This window comes from Bufo gargarizans, chromosome 3, assembly GCF_014858855.1.
Source record: "Bufo gargarizans isolate SCDJY-AF-19 chromosome 3, ASM1485885v1, whole genome shotgun sequence".
NCBI classification, from domain to species: domain Eukaryota; kingdom Metazoa; phylum Chordata; class Amphibia; order Anura; family Bufonidae; genus Bufo; species Bufo gargarizans.
The window spans coordinates 231526032-231545767 of NC_058082.1; the positions used below are offsets into that span (position 1 = coordinate 231526032).

Consider the following 19736-nt stretch of genomic DNA (forward strand, 5'->3'; position numbering starts at 1 on the left):
TTGTGGGTAATTGTCTATTCCCATTGGACGCATTAATTTAGATTTGTCTGTGCTGCCATTTTTCTAAAATATATATATCTATATATAGATATATCTATATATATATATATATATATATATATATATATATATGCTTATATAGAGTAAGGATAGATAGATAAGACAGATATGTGGATAGATTAGATATAATATATATAATATACTTATATAGAGAGAGAGATGATAGATGGAGAGAGATATTAGTATATATATATATATATATATATATATATATATATATATATATACATATAGAGAGAGAATAGAGATAGCTAGATAGATACTGTAGAAAGCTAGACAGACAGACACTATGTATGTGATATATATACCCCAGGTCATGATTTATCCTGTGTATGCTTCTGTTATGATTATATCATTTAATGCACCATTTAATACAATTTAATTAGTTCCACTCATTTCCATTACAGTTTGTAATTATAAAGACTGTTCGGAGCCTCATGAAATAAGATGAAGTAAGGCTTTCTCTTCTTTCCCTTTCTTCCCATTATGATTTGGGAAGCACAGTAACACTATATTGGGTTTAGGGGTTTTAAATCTGATGTTGATGACTACATTAAATGCACACCAGATCAGATTCACTTCGTCAACACAAGAAGCTGCCATTGGTACCTTTTTACAATAATAAATAACTTACAAATTGAAAAAAAAAATATCTCTTTCAAGTCAGAATAGAAAACAGGTTCTCACAGGTCGTGGTTTGTAAAAGGAGAGGGATCTACCTCTGACATCGGTTTATCGGGCAATGGACCTGTAAAGGGGCAGCTCAACCATGCTTCCAGCCTTAGTACATAGCACGTTCCAGTTCAGCAAGTGCTGGCTACCATGGAGGCGCCATTGTGAGCCTGATCAGACAGAAGCCTCCAGTGTGAGTACTGGTGAGAGGCACATGAGGCAGTACAGAAATCCAGCCTGCATTGGCAGTGAGCGAGAAACTGTTTATCCTTCCTGGCATCGCCGGGCATTTATCCCAGAAGCACATCCAGTTTGTTGAGGATGCCTCTTTGTTGTTAAACTCACCAAGCTTTCAAGTGAATGAGGACCTTATGGTCTTCTAGCAAATAAATATTGGGAGATGGCGAAAAGCAGAGGTCCGTCTGTCAGGACTGGAATAGGCAGCACTCAGGTGACCTTCCTACCGAATAGTCCTCTCCGAGTTCCTGTAGGGGTCTTCCTCTTCAGAATCGGTGGACTCTGCATTACTGGAAGGGGTGTGCAAGTTATTAGGGGCCCCGCTGGCTTGACAGACGTACCACTCATTGAGGTTGGTGACCTGAGGGGATAGGTTGGCAGTGCGCCCCCTGACTTGGTCCTGAGTAGGGGACAGGGCCTCGTCAATTGGAGTAGCTACAGCAGAGTAGCCCAGGGAGGGGGACCCTGGGGGGGACTTGCAGTGGATCTTCATGTGCTTCCTCAGGGAGCTGGGGTGCGTGTAGGACTTGTCGCAGCCTCGGACTTTACAGTAGTAGGGCTTGTCGCTGGTGTGCACGTGCGAGTGCTTCTTCCTGTCACTGCTGTTGGCGAACTTCCTGTCGCAACCATCAAATTCGCACTTAAATGGTTTTTCCCCTATAGAAAGTGAAACAATAAGAGTGAGCAGATAGGTGGATGTATTAGAACCAGACGTGTGCCTACAGAAGTCCTAGAGAGCCCTGTATCTGCTTACTGTAAGACATCTCTAATAGATTCCCATTGCTACCAGTAACATACTGGTGAAGAGCAGCCTCCGGGTGTGTTATCTGCCGCCCCTTGTAATCCCTATACCATCTCATTGCCAATGACAGGCCTAATAGACTGGCATGTAATTGGGACTGCAATATCATGCCTCATAGCCACCCTACGTGTAATTAGTAAAGCCCATGTCTGAGTGTGACAGGGGCAGAGAGGTAGAAGTGCTGCATTATTCCTCCAGAAAGCATACCTCCACAGCCTGGCCTAGACTGACTGTACCCCAGCGGTCAGGGAATGGTGGGCCGTGGCTGCCCCCTACACGTCACTTACCATCACGTCTTCCATCAGACCCCCTAGTGACAGGGCTAAAATACTACTGATCTGTCCTGCTACATTCCTTACCATGCCACCATTCTCATGTCAATCACTGGCACACCGCCCGCTGTGCCATCTTCTGCACACCACAACCACATCAGTCAGCTAGGCTTCTCCTGCTGTACACTCCGCGCCAGGGATAGCACTTTACTAAATAAAATGCGAGACATCTTCTGATGGTCCGGCTTTTCAGTACTCCGGCACTTCACAATGAGCCTATGTAGCAAGCATACTGTAAGTGTATACATCATATGCCACCAATAATCCGCAGCTCCAGTCCCAGTTTGGCCAGTATCACCTCATCATTTCTGCGGCTAGCAGATCTTCATGTCTGCCATTAATATGTCATCACCTTTACCACTAATATATCCTCCGTGATCCCACTCACGCATATACAGTCCTGGCAATTTCCTCTGCCTCAGCCGCTGAAACCTAGCCAGAAGACATCAATTATCTCCCCAAACTTCTGCCATCGTCAGTCCTTAGGACTCCACTCACAGATCAACACTGACAGATCATCAAAACCGAGCCCCTATTGTTCCCCCATATGTAGTGCCCTTCTGAAATATATGTACCTGTCCAGCTCTAATTGCAATCTCTGGACGGTTCTTCCCAGTGCATCTGGTACCAGCTACCATTCCATACCAAAACTGCAATCTCTGAGACAGCTCTCCCCATCACACCTAATAATACAGAACATCTTCAGAAGTCCCAGGTCCATCTTTGCACGACAACCCCCTCCTATTTGTATTGCACCACAAGTCACAGGTTTATGGACTGCACCAGCATCATATCAACACTGCACCCCCAAATATCTAAAATACAAAGCCCTACCTATAAGGAATACACCAGCCACATGCGATATAAGGAGAGTGGATCGTCAGATGCCTTTACAATTTTTTTTTTATAAAATCTGTTTTGCTACACGTAATCCCATGGCCGGTCATACACGTTAATACTCATGGATTCAGATCAGGCAAGGCTAGCTGACCATCTTCCCAGATTACGATATGTGAATGATATATGTGACTGGTACTTACATATAGTCAAGACTCATAAAGATTATATATTTATTTATTTTTGTTTATTTATTTTCAGATTTTCACATCATCATGTTAGCAATAATAAATGTTGATTCCTAATTTCTTTTAGTCATCTCATTTTGTCTTACCCAATCTAAAAAAAAAAAACTCCTTATCTATCCATCTATCCTGTAAACTAGAATCCTAACATCAAGCAGACATTTGTATCTCACTCCCTCTCACTACATTGTGCTCACCAGAAGCGCCCTTAAAAATCTAATATCTTTCAGAAAAGTTCCCAGGACTCAGATCCTTTCATGTGTCTCCAGCTACAGGACTCAGGCACCTCCTGCTGTATTACCCACGAAATATATCATCACTCTGATTTCACCCATACATTGTCATCTCTCAGGTTATGCTCAATAATATAAAGTAAGGCAGGACTACTGATATCTTTTAGTTTGCCACAGAAAATTCTACAGCGAGAAGAAGCCTGTTAAAAATGCATTGCAGTCTGTCATTTCCTTTACATAAGTCCAGTTAGAAAAATCCCAGCATAAAAAAAGTCTCCGTAAAAAACAAAAAAAATAGTCTCAGTAATGTTTTGTGCCCCCCATTATATCACTACCACTATCTTGAAGAGTTTATTACTATTCGTGCAGTGTTGAGAGGACTGTGTGTGTGGGGGGGGAGGATTACTGCTGCCTCCATTTTGTATTTTGGCAAGGCCTTACTATTTGGATTTCTTAAGTCCTACTTATCAAAGGAAGTCATGTTTGCTGTGTAGTCAAAATGGGCTGGTTCTACACAAACCTACACATCTACACTGAATGTTTAAAAAAAAGAGACTTAAAATGCAGTTTGACCAAACGATTGATGGAAGTTGGGCCTCAGCCTAGGGGTGCAGAGCAGTGAGTGGTAATAGTAGACGATGACTAGGGGACCTCTAATCTCCTGTGTGGAAATGGAAGGTGTGAAGTGTCTTTTAGTTGCAGAGTCCTCGGAGTGGACAGTGCATGAGTTGCAGCTGCTGACCATCAGTTGTGCAAGAGGTGAAGATGACCTGAAGCTCTCATTGATCTCGTGCACTCGTTAACATGGGGCACTTGGGTTCCCTCCTGCATTGATTTACAATGTGTAGATATTGACTATTGTGTCTACAAGCTCCACGTCATCCTGGAAAGTTTGTTCTTGTTTTGGCATAAAAAAATAAATAAAGACTGAAGATGTGGGAGCCAAGGGGATTTAACTCCTTCTACTCCGGCACACATTAGTGCTGCAGGAGCACGTGGTGGGTGCCAATCTGCCAGGAAATGTGCTTACTTAATCTAAGTGTGGGTAGTGCCTTTGGATGTCAGTGGTCAGTTAAGTGTGGGTTAGTGCCTTTGGATGTCAGTGGTCAGTTAAGTGTGGGTTAGTGCCTTTGATTGTCAGTGGCCAGTTAAGTGTGGGTTAGTGCCTTTGAATGTTAGTGGCCAGTACAGGTATTTCAGTAGCAGTTGCCCTCGGGTGCTTTTGTTTGCCTCCTCACTGTGACCCTCCACATGAGATCTCATTCCCGGAAAGCATGGGGGTAGTAGTGTAGATACTAAATACTGGTGTGGAGCAGCTAGCACTGATCGTGAGCCCAGACTGCTGAAACTACTTAGTCCTGTGCAGTCACATGGCTGAGGACGCGTGCAGAACTACAAGAAAGGAAGGAAAGAGTGATGCACCCACCTGTATGAGTTCTTTTGTGGATTTTCAAGTTCTCGGAGCGGGCAAAGACCTTGCCACATCCAGGGAAGGGGCACGGGAAGGGCTTTTCCCCTGTGTGCACTCTGATGTGGTTGACCAGTTTGTATTTGGCTTTGAATGGCTTTCCTTCCCTAGGACATTCCTCCCAGAAACAGACGTGACTGCTCTGCTCGGGTCCCCCGACGTGCTCCACCGTGACATGGTTCACCAGCTCATGCATGGTGCTGAAAGTTTTGGAGCATGTATTTTTGGAGGTCTGGTCTTGATCGATCCACTTGCAGATGAGCTCTTGTTTGATGGGCTGCCTCATGTACCTCAAGAACGCCCCTGCAGCGGCTGGGTGGGCGGCTGCAGCAGCAGCTAGGTTGACATTTAAGTTCATAGAGTTGTAGCTATGGATGGAGGAGGCAGCATAGTGCTCGGGTCTGAAGGGCTCAGGTCTTCCGTAAAGTTCTCCGGCCAAGCCAAGTCGCATCTGACCATTGAGAGGGTGGTGGACTCCTGGGGTTGCCTGTTCGTGAATGCCAGAGAAGAGAGGGTGGCTTGCCCCTTCAGAGTGTCCATAGGTACCAGTGGAGGAAATGAACATGCTATGCGGGTGGTGGTGGTGGTGATGATGGGGGGAGTTGGTGGCCGGGTGCTGCTCGCCTAACATGGCCGAAGTGGACAGCTCCCTCCTGAGGATAAAGTCCCTGCTGCTAGTGTAGCCAGTGTGGGAATGAGCCACGGGGTAAGTGACTGTAGCCGGCGAACCAAACGCAGCTGCTGTCTGGGCTTCAGGATGAGCTGGCATATGCTGTGAGGGACTAAGTTTCAGAGCACTAGCTTGGGCCATGTGCTCAGGTCCGAATGGAGTCAGGGCAACTCCAGGGTCACTCCCCAACTCCCCAGGGTGGATGTGGGCAGGGTGGGAGTGAGCTTGATGACTCCCCAACCCCGGGAAGCCTGTCATAGTCTGATGAGGATGGGCTTGAGCCGCTGCCAAATCCGCTAACCTCAGAGTCTGACTCCTCTTGCTCAAAGGGGGCTCCATCACTACACAATGACGTCCATCCACACTCACTGGTGTTATTTTTGCCCCTCTACCATCCTTCAGAAACATGGGTAGATTAAGCGTTCTTTAACTTCTTTTGTCTGGCTCCCAACTCTGCCTATTCCTTTCCCTACTCTGTCCTCCAGCGATTGGCAGAAAGCGCAGCATTGGAGGCGCACAGTGGGGGCATATAGTTTAGCAATGGCACAGCCAGGATTGGACGGGTTGCCAGGATTGGCAGGAGGCCCGGTCGTGTGATTGGCTGGCTGTCAGGCCGCCGCTCAGCAGGGATCCGCCCCCATGCTCTCAGCCTGCATTCCACTTCTCAAACTTCCACTTGAACAAAGTTTCCCTGAACCCGAGTCTGGAGCCGAGCCAGGAGTAGTACGGCGTGCAGCACGGGTCATCTGCCCTAATGTGTGCCCCAAAGTTATTTACTGGACGCCACAGGCTGGCAATGCCAACCTCTGATCTCTCCACCGTCCAACAAGGGCACCTCACACAGATTTATACCAAGAAAGTAAATGTAGAGAAGACACCTGTATTTGTTATGCCTAGCACACACACCCCACCACTATGTTTCTCTATCTATCTATCTATCTATCTATCTATATTTAGTATTATCTCTATCTATCTATATTTAGTATTATCTCTATCAATCTATCTATCTATCTATATTTAGTATTATCTCTATCTATGTTTCTACCTATGGTCTAGTTAGCTAGCTGTCTGTATATTATCTACCTGTCTTTAGACTACTAATATTATATTTTGCACATTTTGTACTGCTCTTTCCATGCTTGGAGGGGGAGGGGGGGGGGGGGTCATACGAGGTGATGAGATTATCTTTACACTATCTTCTGATATAACAGGTGCCCTTTACAGTTATGGTGAGAGCGAGATCTTTCCAGAAAAATAGTAAAATCAGAGAGGTATTTCGAGTCATCCGTAGATCTGTAACCATACACACAGGAGAGGACCTAATAATGCAGATATGGCAATGGAAGGAGCCTAAATATCAGCAGATGACAGGTAGCTTCACATTGTGTACAGGTAGAAGAAATCTGCTGTTTAGTAGACAATTGCCCCATAGAGGACTATGCACATATCGGTCGGTGTGAATTTCTGCGCTAGTTCTGACAGTTGTAGGTAATAAAATAAGAAAGTGTAAATATTCGACACCGTTTGTGGGTGACACAGAAATGTTAGGTAAAAACAGTCTATTCATTATTGTTTAATTTATTAGCTTCTATAAGCTAATGAAGCCCAATATGACCTCCTTCACACCAGATATTTTATAGTATATATATATAGTGCTATTTATTCTTCTCACTGTTACATATATTTTTCAGTACAGCTTTAGGTCTTCCATTCTTCCCGCACAGCATTTTTCTTTACTGTCTTTCCCATTGCTCTTTATTTAATTACTGAAAATTTAACAGCTTCATTTGTAATGGAAAACTTGTAAAACTAAATGATTGAATGGGGTTGAGCGCCGGGTCTGGCTCACGCCTTCTTGTACACCTCTCGTTAAACTCAGCATGTCGGGGGTCTGTCATCGATTTATTTGTCTTTGTTCCAATAAATGTGATCAGCTTCTGTTTATAGGGGGATAAAACGTCCTTTAGTCTATTTTACTCTGTAAAATCTACTGTCAGACCCTTGATACAATATTTGTACAATAAATACAATGACATTTACAGTTTTAATGTCATATGTTGTGTATATTATTATCAGCTATATTTTATAGGATTCTGGTTGGGATATACACAGTAAACCATCGTTCAAGGTTCCAGAGACTATAATGTGGGGAATCTGGAGATGTGAAGTATATTGACCTGGGGTAAGCCAGAAGCTGTCATCATCAGTATATGGATGCCGATTCATTTTTATGCAGTTTTGAAACAAAAACCAAGGGTAGATTAAAAAGAAAAAAAAAGTAGTACCTGTCCTTCACTTTCTCTTCCTCTATGATCCATTTTTTTTATTTTGGCTTTAAAAATTGCATAATAACAACTTGCAGGCGTGGCAGCACATTTGTTGTAAGGGCAGAAGTAACTTCTATAATTTATCAATAACTACCCAGAAACAATTCCTGGTGTCCCTATAGCCCCTCCATGTATGCATGAGAAGCTGCCATCCCTTGATGGCACAGGGGCCTAAATACCGTACTACCCCGTATCAATAGGTCACTAGAGGTATCAATCTGTGTAATTAACGTAAACGGGAGCCTAATGTGAGACAATCCATTACAACAATAAATCCTCCTGACAGAAAACGCATTGCACATCAACAACATAGAGCATCCAGTGAAAGCACAAATCAAATGCTAAAATCGCGGTAGACCGAGAACAGCAACAAAAACGCTATTCCAGAAGCGCCTGACACAATGTGCAGTATTATTACGTCCTGTGACAGTATTAGTTCTTATCACCAGAGTCATCCTCTTGTAGAGATGTATCAGGCACTGACAAGTAGACGGGTTTACGTGGAGCAGCAATATGGGCGACATATGTCCTGTCATTTCTGAATGACAGAATAAATTGTCCCTCACTGGTCCTGGGCCCAGCAGTGCATGTGCCAGCCACCCGAGCCACCTAGAAAACGCTGCCCAGGATCATACGTGAATATGGTGTCTTTGTGGAGGAAGAGGAAAGTATTTTAATGATGTCAACAATCATAATAAAGTAGGAGGCATGGGGGTTATAATGCGACAATTTAATAAGTGACATAAAAGACCTCAGCAGTATTTGGGTGGCCCTGCTCCCCTTTCCTGCAGATCCATGACTGTGGCAGCAGTGCCAGCCTGGGCTGCCTTCTGCCCTTTAAAAACAGTCTCTTAAACTATTACAGTTTTGGCGGAGACTTTCACGAGTTCCTCTTTTCATTTCCAGCCTGGTGAGGTCCTGTACTGCGGGGCTACGGCTCATCATATGTGGTCTCCCGGCGGTCAGAGGGGCGCCCTAAGGTCAGCACAATCAAAGGCACCACGTAACCCAATACGCTGCGGATGGCCATGCTGGCATGCTGAGCCCCTGCCACAGACACTGCTGCGGCCTGCTCTTCCTTTCATCTCCAGACTACAACACAATGTATTCCATATGGCCAAAATGTTTTTTTTTTTTTATTATAATACATTCATTTCCTAGTAGATCATCCAGAAACTGGCTGTTATATAATGCAATATTTCACAATTATTTTATTCATTTAACAGTGACTATAACCTACATTAAAAAGTCAATTTCAATTAATATCCAACACACACATGTGCTGCTTTATATAGCAACAGTGTACCTACTACTACTACTCCTACTATTACTACTACTACTAATAATAATACTTTGCTGCACATTTAGGATAGGCAGAAATTAGAAGTACACACACAGCAGAGGTGAGTTATTCACTACTAGCAGATATTGCATTGGTGACAGAAAAACGGCACAATCTTTACCCATTTATTAGACCCGATCGCGATCGGCAGATCTCCTATTAAAAACTTGGGGAAAACTCAATCCTGTGAAGTGACCGCTCTCTACACAGAATAGCTTACGTCCCTGGCATTTGTTGGAGAAATGATCGCAGCCGCTGTTTTCTTCCCTTTTCACCCTGTGACATGGGGGAAAGGGGGTTTTGTGGTTTGAGGAGAAATAAAGCACTTCTTTAGAGGGACGGCAGAAGTGACTTTGAACTTGGATCAGTCCTGTGTTTCCTGCAGAGAGAGTAGCACTGCAGCCCTCACAGAAAAGCAGAATGCCAGCAGCCTGCGGGGTCTCCGTGCAATTAAGGAATTCTCCCCAAACTTTATCTCTCTAGCCTCCTGAAGCTGCACACACTGCACCATACAGCGGGCGATGTGGGAAACTGGCAGCAGAGGAAGAAACTCTGAAAGGTAAGCACTGAGCATGGCAAGCAATTTCCATGCCACAGGGCTATACAATCCCATACCTAGCACATATAGCCATGATCCTCTCAGCACCTATAGTTATGATCAGCCAGCATCTATAAGCTCAGCACCTATAGCTATGATCAGCCAGCACCTATAAGCTCAGCACCTATAGCTATGATCAGCCAGCATCTATAAGCTCAGCACCTATAGCTATGATCAGCCAGCACCTATAAGCTCAGCACTTATAGCTATGATCAGCCAGCATTATACGCTCAGCACCTATAAATATGATCAGCCAGCACCTATAGTTATAATCACTCCAGCACCTATAGTTATGATCAGCTCAGCACTTATAGCTATGATCAGCCAGCATTATACGCTCAGCACCTATAAATATGATCACCCAGCACCTATAGTTATAATCACTCCAGCACCTATAGTTATGATCAGCCAGCACCTATAAGCTCGGCACCTATAGTTATGATCAGCCAGCACCTATAAGCTCAGCATCTATATTTATGATCAGCCAGCATCTATATTTATGATCAGTCCAGCACCTATATGTATTATCAGCCAGCACCTATAACTATGATCAGCCAGCACCCATAACTATGATCAGCCTGCATCTATATTTATGATCAGCCAGCACCTATAGTTATAATCACTCCAATACCTATAGTTATGATCAGCTCAGCACTTATAGCTATGATCAGCCAGCACCTATACGCTCAGCACCTATAGCTATGATCAGCCAACACCTATAGGCGCGATCACTGCACTGAGGTGATATCTGTACGGGTAAATGATGCATGGTCTGGTCAGACTCTGGTGGATTTCACAATTGACCTTTGGGAGGGGCACAAAGGACTGAGCGGGTTTGGGCATAGATGGCGTGAAAAGCGCCTGGCACTGCCCGAGGAAGAAATACCGCTCCCTGTGTAACCTACTAGGCGGCTGCCCTGTTCCTAGCTGGCATTCATAGACAGACGTGGAAATGGGTTTTGTGCCTCATGCTCTGAAAACAAACAGTAATTAGCAAGACAAGCCTATTATTGTGCCCTGGTGTACTGAGCAATGTGTACTTAAAACCCCAGTGTATATTGTCTCCTACAGCAGGCGTGACTGCCCAATACAGTCATTTTGTGGGTGTCTAGACTTGACCCCCTCTTCGCATAAATTGGGGTAGGTGGGGTCCATCATTTACAGTCATCCAGATATTTATTTGGGTATAGAGAAGATTAAAGGCAGCTATCAAAAACCTCATTTCAAAACAGAGTTGCCAGTCCTAATTTTGCCCCTGTACACTGAGACCTGGGGTGCGACTTGTTCCCCTCTTGGGATCTCTACAAATGATTCATCACCACCACCAAACATGCCAATGCAGTGGTGCACATTTACATACACCACCCAGGCATCCTCATCGCCAAGCAACTGTAGATGAATTGATAGATACTGTAGATAGATAGATATAGATAGGTAGATAGATACTGTAGATATATAGATACATAGATAGATACTGTAGATAGATATATAGATACTGTAGATACATAGATACTGTAGATAGACAGATATAGATAGATAGGTAGATAGATACTGTAGATAGACAGATACATATGATATGAATAGATAGATATGAAGACAGTTACCAATAGTAGATAGGTAAAATGTGTTCATAGTTATTTATTATTTTAATATATAAAGGATATCTACCTTCGAATAGATAGATATTAAATCATCAGATACCAAGTATAAATAGATATGTATGTTTATAGGTAGATACATTTTATACATTCATACAATAAATACCATCAATTAGATCGATGAATAGACAAACCATATACATGTAATATCTAGATAGATTCCAAGTATAGATGAAATATGTATGTTCAGATTTAGTTATATTTTGATACAATAAATACATCGATAGATGATAGCGATAAATACAATACACAAATAACACGCATCCATTTTGATAGAAGTGGGGCTCTGTCACATTTGGTGGATACATAATCTAATAGCAGTAAGGCTATAGGATTGTACCTATGAGCAGGTAAGTGTCGGCTGTGTGTTCTGGTGTATACGGAATCTATAGGTTCTAGCCCACACTGTAATGAAAAGACATGGAGCTGGTGGCTATGCTGCCAGACAGTGACAACATGAACACACGAAGAGCAGCCAGTATTCGCACACTGATATGACCCTGTATGATGGAGACTTTGCTATGGATTTGGGGATTTTACAAGGCGGTCAGGATATTCTAAACGCAATAACAGGACCACAAGTCCGCTACTAGAGGGGGCAAGGAAGCGTCTCCCCAACAGATCCCGGGCTGGAGCTCCAGGGGTGGGCGCGCCTGCCAGGGACCAGCTGTATACCTGATTGGCAGGAGAACTGGGAAGTGCTCCAAGCAGGTCTCAGTCTGTGCAGCCAATGGGCAGGCTGGCAGAGCCCAGCCAGGCAGCTGTTAAAGGGGGCGTTCACGGCAGGCCAGTCAGAGAGAGGTGGGCTTGTGATAAGGGTGACGGGGAAATGCACTGAAAACAAAACCTCGAGCGCTGACCACGTCCACTGACCGGACGAGCAGCGCCAACAAAAGCTCCGGGAAGGAGCCGTGCCCGGTCACCGCGTCATGTGCCGCGCTCAGCTCGCTGCTCTGCTCTGCTGGTCTGCGCCGCGCTCCTCCGCCGCCCCCTTACCGAGCCTCCTCCTCCCCTCACTGCCCCTCCTCCCTCCACCCAGAGCTGCAACTTAAAGAAAGAAGAAGACGAGAAAGAGGAGCATCTGCCGCCCGAGCCTTCATCTGGGGGCAATCTGAGCCAAGTTCCCCAACTGAGAGGCGCAGAGAGCGGAGGAGGAGGCAGCGCTGGGTGCAGGGGATGATCACATTCTGGAGGAGGACTCTTGTGATGCGGGAGGTGCAGTGACTACACCAGGATCCAGGGAGGCTCCGCTCTATTATTGCTCTTCTACTTGTGCCTACTTCTCCGCTGCATTAGATCACAGGACACCCTTCCAATAAGAGACATGCTGCTGGACGCCGGCCCTCAGTTCCCGGCCCTGGGAGTGGGCACGTTCGCGCGGCACCACCACCATCATCACCACCATCACGCTGCGGTGGCGGCGGCGGCAGCTGCGGCTGCGGAGATGCAGGAGCGGGAGTTGAGTCTGGCGCAGAACAGCTTTGTGGAGCCGGCGCACATGGGCGCGTTCAAGCTCAACCCCGGCGGGGGCTCCGCGGGAAGCGGCGGCGGCGGTGGAGGGGTATCTGGGTCCGGGGGCGCAGGAGGCAGCGGACCCCATGATTTGTCCCCCCCGGGGCAGAGCTCGGCTTTCACCTCCCAGGCTGGGTACCCCGCATCCGCCCTTGCTCCACACGCAGCCTACACGGGCGCAGCGTTTAACAGTCCCCGCGACTTCTTATTCCGAGGACGAGGCTTTGCAGAAGGGACTACAACTGCAGGAGGGGGGCAGCATAGCCTGTTTGGCCCCCCAGCAGGTAGCCTTCATCACCACCCCCATCACCACCAGCTACCGCATGGAGAGCACCCGCAGGGTCACCTGCTTTTCCCCGGCATCCATGAACAGCACGCCGCAGCCTCCCAAAACGCACTTGGCGGACAGATGAGGCTGGGGCTGCCCGGCGAGGTGTTCGGTAGAACAGAGCAGTACCGACAGGTGTCCAGCCCCCGAGGAGACCCCTACACCGCTGCCCAGCTCCACAACCAGTACGGCCCGATGAACATGGGAATGAACATGGCAGCCCACCACCACCATCATCACCACCACCACCCTGGGGCCTTCTTCAGGTACATGAGGCAGCAGTGCATCAAGCAGGAGCTTATCTGCAAGTGGGTAGACCCCGAGCAGCTCAGCAACCCCAAGAAAAGCTGCAATAAGACTTTTAGCACCATGCATGAGCTGGTCACCCATGTGTCAGTGGAGCATGTGGGGGGACCTGAGCAGAGCAACCATATCTGCTTCTGGGAGGAATGCACCAGGGAGGGGAAGCCGTTCAAAGCCAAATACAAACTGGTCAACCACATCAGAGTGCACACAGGGGAGAAGCCCTTCCCGTGCCCCTTCCCTGGATGTGGCAAGGTCTTTGCCCGCTCCGAGAACCTAAAAATCCACAAAAGAACTCATACAGGTAGGTGCACTCATAGATCTGTAGGTGCACTAGAGCTGATGAAGCTGGATGGCTGCAGTAATGTCGATCGATCCTTGAATATGTTTATGTCTGGGTCTAAAATTTACACTTGAATTAATCCCATAACATAATAGGGGCAGAACAGTGTAAAATCGTACAATATAGGATAGTCATTAGAAACATTACTTTTTATGTATTATTGTTAGATAATAATTATAACAAAAATAACTCTTTAATATCACATCTGGAAGAGGATACGAATATTTTTATAATTCATGCCTACACATGTCTTTATTAATATCCTATAACACTAACGATAATAATTAATACTGGTGGATGGCAGATTTTGGGTTTGAGTGTTTGTAAATATTTGCGATAGGAGCTATTCACCAGATGTGTGAAGACTGGTGGTAGGTGCTAGACGAGGTTTAGGAAGGAGGGCATTTCTTTCCTCTGAAAGTCGGCATTAAACTCCTATCTGAGCAGATGTCGTTTAAAAACCATTTAAGTGCTAATGGAATTTAATGTTAAGTGGATTCCCTCCAAATGGAGGATATTTGAGCGATCACACCTCTAAATTGCTCCAAACAGCATAACATTTGGATATGCAGTTACTGGGGGAAGGGGGGAGGCTGTGAAAATCAAATGGTTGCATTTGAATGTCTTCACCCGTTTCCAAGCTGCTTGTTTACCCCACCTGGGAACCGCAGCAGAACCATCTCCTCTGAGCGGTTTGCAAATGAATCCGCAATTAGCATCTATTCCCAAACTGCTGGGAGGGTCTCTAGCCCACGGTCTCCTCCACTGCCAGAGGAAATGATTTGTACAGACGGGGTTTCTTCTTATAAAAAAATAATAATAATAATTAAGTCCGAGAAATATTAAAACGAATGTTTAACCTTTTTTTTTTTTTTCTTCAGGAGAGAAGCCGTTCCAATGTGAATTTGAAGGCTGCGACAGGAGATTTGCTAACAGCAGCGACAGAAAGAAACACATGCATGTCCACACCTCCGACAAACCATATCTGTGCAAGATGTGCGACAAGTCGTACACTCACCCCAGCTCCTTACGGAAGCACATGAAGGTAAGGCCTAAATCTTCCAGAATACGTGTATGGAGATGAACGAATCGACGCCTTCTGGACTGGGGCTGCTCCCTCCAGATAAAACCACATGTCATCTACAGATTATTTTTTTCCTTTTCTTCACAGGTGCACGAATCTTCTCCCCAAGGGTCAGAGTCCTCACCTGCCGCCAGCTCCGGCTATGAATCCTCCACCCCCCCAGGTTTGGTGTCCCCCAACACTGAGACACAAAGTACCAACTTGTCCCCAGCCACAGCAGTCGTATCTGGAGTGCACAGTGTAACCAGTGGGGCAGGGGGGCCCCTCTCCTCAAATTTCAACGAGTGGTATGTGTAGGAGCCCTTGCTGGAGCCCACCAGAGACGATGTAGGGTCTCCCTATCTGCTGTGTGTGGACTTTTGCAGAGAAGACGCACAGTTGGGATGAAACGCTGCACAGTTCTGAAAACCAAGCATGAAGAGAGAAGCTAACAGAATCTATTTATTCCCCCAATATTTACCCCAAAGAGCAAGCGATTCTACTCTGCAGCCCCTCTTTTATGTATATAGCAAACCCTCCATTCAGAGGGGACAGGACGTTTATTAACGGTTGTACAGATATCCAGCTGCAGGACAAGTGCTGGACTTTATCTTGACTCCTCCATTGATGTAAGGTGAAGGAAGAGTTGATTTTATTCTATTTTATTTCCTTTTGTATTGTGCTCTTTGTATTGTCCTTTTTTTTTCTAAAGGAAACCTGATTGTATATTTCCATGCAACTAGGCTGGGAAATAATAAAACTCCGTGCCAAAGTCTTCACTCAGTTCTTCAGGCTCTCGGACACAGGCTCGTGAATGTCACTTTATGTCATGTGTGATGGTGTTCGTGCTTTTCCAAGTTCCATTTGTTGCTTTCCTGTATGAAGGACGGTGGGGACAACAGGTCGTGCGGCCTGCATCTCTTCCCTGTACATAGCCCCCGCAATATTTATCCCGTTGTAATTAAATTATGCTATTACTTGCTACAGAGGAGCACTATTTATAAAGGATGGTTCTTAATTATAAATATGTAAAATTGTGAGCAGAAATTGTTCATATTTTTTTTTTTCTTATTTAAAGTGGTTTCATCATTTCTGTGCCCTGGATATTATTTTTTATTTTTTCCTTTTTATTTTATTTTTTTGAGAGTAATGCATACAGACCTATAATAAATTGTGTTGAAACTGCATAAAGCAATTGTCTTTCTGATCTTAGCAGCAACTATTCTTCAGATGAGGGGGAGAAATAAAGGTTGACTAATATATACAGTTCTGAAACATCTGCCTCTCTTGTCTATGTATCAGATGCACTCTTTATATTAAAACACATGCTACAATTAGTAAGGTAAAATGCCAATGCCAGGCTATACCCATGTAATATATAATAATAGACTTTCTCCGGGCACAACCAAGGGCTGTGTCATCTGCTGCACAGAAAGGAAGACGCTGGAGCAAGCAGCTTGAAAATGTGTCCAAACATAACAGAAAGGACAACATCGAGTCCTGCCCGCAAGAGCTTACACTCTAAGGCCAGCAGCGTATATAGACATGATGATAAATTGAGCAGGAAGGGCTGATGAGTATCGGAGTATTAGCAGTACCTCTTATTCTTCATGTGTGTATGATCACTTACCTGCTCTATACATAGGGAATGTGATCTAGAAGGGGGTGTTCTGCAGCCACATGAATTAGAGGGTATTTCTTATGCGGGCACTTCTCTCTCTCCCACTATAGTGCCAGTGTGGGGCCCTGTGTCACTGTTCAGACTGGCCGTGACCTTGAACTTGACAGTGACATGTCATGCCCGAGCCGCACTGAATGCCTGATGGAGACGTTGGGATTATCGGCTTTGCTGCATACATTGTATATAAGGGATGGACAGGAGAGAACTGCCCTATGCTGTGTGGTACAAGACAGGCTGGCAGCAGCACCAACTACAGGCAGAATGCCACTCTGCCAATCATGTTGGCACCTCTGCTTTCCTTCTCTCGCATATCTTTTGTTTTGTGATACAGCTCTATACAGATAACACACACCACGCGTTTGGAGGCGCCTATACTTGGCAGCAATTAAGGGCAGTGCCACATTATGTGCCAAGTTCTCCTCATATAAATGACATACGTTCTCTAGGAATTGTTAATATGGAGGCGCTAATAATCAGCACATCTTCCGCCATTCTTTGTTCACTACGTGTGTATTAGGAGATGAGCTGACGATTTAGATAGATGTGGGGAACCTATACTGGGAGGTTAATTTATACCTAATCTATATTTATCTTTCTCATATAGATTTTATAGAGAGAGAGAGAGATTATATATATCATATCTATCTCTCTATGTCTTTTTGCCTATGTTGTACATGGCATTACATCACTTTCACATAGTCTGTATCTGTACCAACTTCCACACTGTCAGTATTTGATCAGTATTTTACGTCAGTATTTGTCAGCCAAAACCAGTAGTGAGTCCATAACATAGTTTTTCTCTGTATGTTTTACTCCTGGTTTTGGGTGACAAATACTGCTGAAAAATACTGATCAAATACTGACTGTGAAAGTGGCAAATTTATTAAATACTTACACACATATTGCAAATAACTGTTAATAATAATTTTTATTAATTATTATTATTATTATTATTATTATTATTAGTGCTACTTTTGCTTTAATACACAGCACCTCTCAGAAGCTATTTTTCAGCAGAACTGTTCCCAGACTGAAGTCCTCCCTTCACATAGAGTTTTAAGAGAATATTACACATTATTGGGGATTTTAATTGGAAAGTATTCTTTATCATTACATTACTACAATGCTATCATGGTGTTGGGGCCTCACAAGGCTTGACCACTGCGGACTCCACAACTCTGATTTATTACAGCACAATCTTAATTACCCTGCTTTTTTTTGTTTTTATATTTGACACAACACAATCCCCCCCCCCCCATATCTCCTGCTATTAATAACTGAAACACCTAGATATTTCTGGGCCATGCTGGGAATGGTCGGTGACCTGCAGCTCCTGCAGAGCCAGCCTCCACTGTAGGGTCATGTATATTTCAAGAGAACAACAAGATCTGAAGCTCCATGATTTATATATGACATGTGCCTGCAAATACCTGCATCATGTATATGACATGTATCAGCACAGGCAAGACGTGGAATACACATATGTGCCTAGAGGGGGTGGGAGCAGTGCCTCTGTGCATGTGGAAAAAAAAAAAAGATTATTATTAATAATAACAGCACCTATATCACTGGGTAGCAGCATAGTTTGTCATCAGCATTCATATTAACTTTTAACCCTTTACAGATCAAGCTATCTTCCTCAGACGGATATAATGTGCGCACCACAAAATAATGGCTCCGATTTGGACATTAAATTTACTTGAGAAATAATAGAATATTCTTTAATTGCAATATCTCATTAATAATAGGAGGGGATATCCTACTAGACACATCCACCCAGAAGATAGAAGGGGTATGATGGCAGAGCACATAGAGAAGGACCCTACTGGTCACACAGGTTATACCTACTTCACTGTAAAGCTTCTTAAATTAATTTTCCTATTTGGCTTAGTGTCAAGATGCATTCCTTGAAGTTGTCTTGTATGTGGATGGTATGAGCTGCTGGGTGACCTGTGTGGAAGAAATAGTGAAAGGTCAGCCCCATGCAGTGACCAGACTCCGGCTCATGGCTGGAGCAGAATGATCCGATATTGATCCAGGGAATGGAGAGATCGCAACTTTATGTCGGGACTGCTAATCAGTGCTGTAGGAAATGTCGCACAACAACAGCACTTTCTGCTGGACTGCATAAAAAGCATTGAAAACATGGAGTGTATACTGAACGGATGAGGAGGTGTTCCACTGCCGGCTGTATCCACTGGCTTATCGTGTGCCACAAGGTAGAAGAATATTTTATCCGATTTATTGAGTCGAAATTGTGAGATTTACTGGAACGTTCGATAACATTTCGTTCAATGTAAATATGAATTGAAAACAGATAATGTTGAAATGTGCACCTTTTTATATAGCCGCATAACAGGGGGCGCAAGTGCCCATAGCATACCTCATCCTAAAAATCTATACAATATCGACAATTCATATTTTGATATATTAGTAAGAAATGTTATATATATATATATATATATATATATATATATATAGTATAAACATATATTACATAACATACTAGTTGTATATTTATAATTTTTATATTGCATGTACACTTCATACATTAGTCAACTAACATGTGCATTGTAAACATAATGTAGATAACTATATATATATATATATATATATATATATATATATATTACATCACATCAATTATTATATAGAATACATTATGTTTAATAAATAACAAAGCAAGTTAATATCTATGATATAACTATAAATGATATATATATATATATATATATATATATATATACATATATTAGTTACATAATTTCGTTAATAATATCATATCTCATTATACATATCATATTGTAGGTTATATAGAATATTTCATATCAGCTGTCAATTATATACAACATATCATGAGTCTTATTAATATATATATATATATATATATATATATATATATATTAATATGTATATATATAAATATAATAATTATAATATAGTATATGTGCGTATAGAATATTTCATAGTGACCCGGTTCTAAGAGATGGGCTCTACCTAGGAGTTTTGTGTGTGAGCATTCTGT

The 19736-nt window shown here is 43.8% G+C and overlaps 2 protein-coding genes across 6 annotated transcripts; one reads left to right on the forward strand and one right to left on the reverse strand.

Annotated features, from left to right (window-relative positions):
* Window positions 1-1192: 1192 nt before the first annotated feature.
* Window positions 1193-5964, reverse strand: ZIC5 (Zic family member 5). Its single transcript, XM_044287525.1, has 2 exons — window positions 4845-5964; window positions 1193-1626 (listed from the first exon to the last, which is right to left on the reverse strand). The coding sequence occupies exons 1-2, from the start codon at window positions 5962-5964 to the stop codon at window positions 1193-1195; spliced, it is 1554 nt and encodes a 517-aa protein (XP_044143460.1).
* A 6716-nt stretch (window positions 5965-12680) lies between these two features.
* ZIC2 (Zic family member 2) lies at window positions 12681-15348 on the forward strand. Of its 5 annotated transcripts, none has more exons than XM_044287190.1 (4): window positions 12681-13007; window positions 13077-13928; window positions 14849-15012; window positions 15139-15348. In XM_044287190.1, exons 1-4 carry the CDS (start codon window positions 12806-12808, stop codon window positions 15346-15348), a joined length of 1428 nt encoding a protein of 475 aa, XP_044143125.1. In that variant the 5' UTR covers window positions 12681-12805. The 5 variants fall into 5 exon arrangements, with proteins under 5 accessions (XP_044143125.1, XP_044143124.1, XP_044143126.1 ...); XM_044287189.1 differs by having other exon boundaries at window positions 12681-13004; window positions 13068-13928; XM_044287191.1 differs by having other exon boundaries at window positions 12681-13004; window positions 13080-13928.
* Window positions 15349-19736: the final 4388 nt, after the last annotated feature.

Bases quoted from the DNA above. Each gene is read 5' to 3' on its own strand.
- ZIC5 (XM_044287525.1), bottom strand. From the start codon at position 5,964: ATGTTTCTGAAGGATGGTAGAGGGGCAAAAATAACACCAGTGAGTGTG. The intron at 1,627-4,844 runs GTGGGTGCATCA...CACTTTCTATAG, and splicing joins CCACAAAAGAACTCATACAG to GGGAAAAACCATTTAAGTGC.
- ZIC2 (XM_044287188.1), top strand. From the start codon at position 12,806: ATGCTGCTGGACGCCGGCCCTCAGTTCCCGGCCCTGGGAGTGGGCACG. The intron at 13,929-14,848 runs GTAGGTGCACTC...TTTTTTCTTCAG, and splicing joins CCACAAAAGAACTCATACAG to GAGAGAAGCCGTTCCAATGT. The intron at 15,013-15,138 runs GTAAGGCCTAAA...TTTTCTTCACAG, and splicing joins CCTTACGGAAGCACATGAAG to GTGCACGAATCTTCTCCCCA.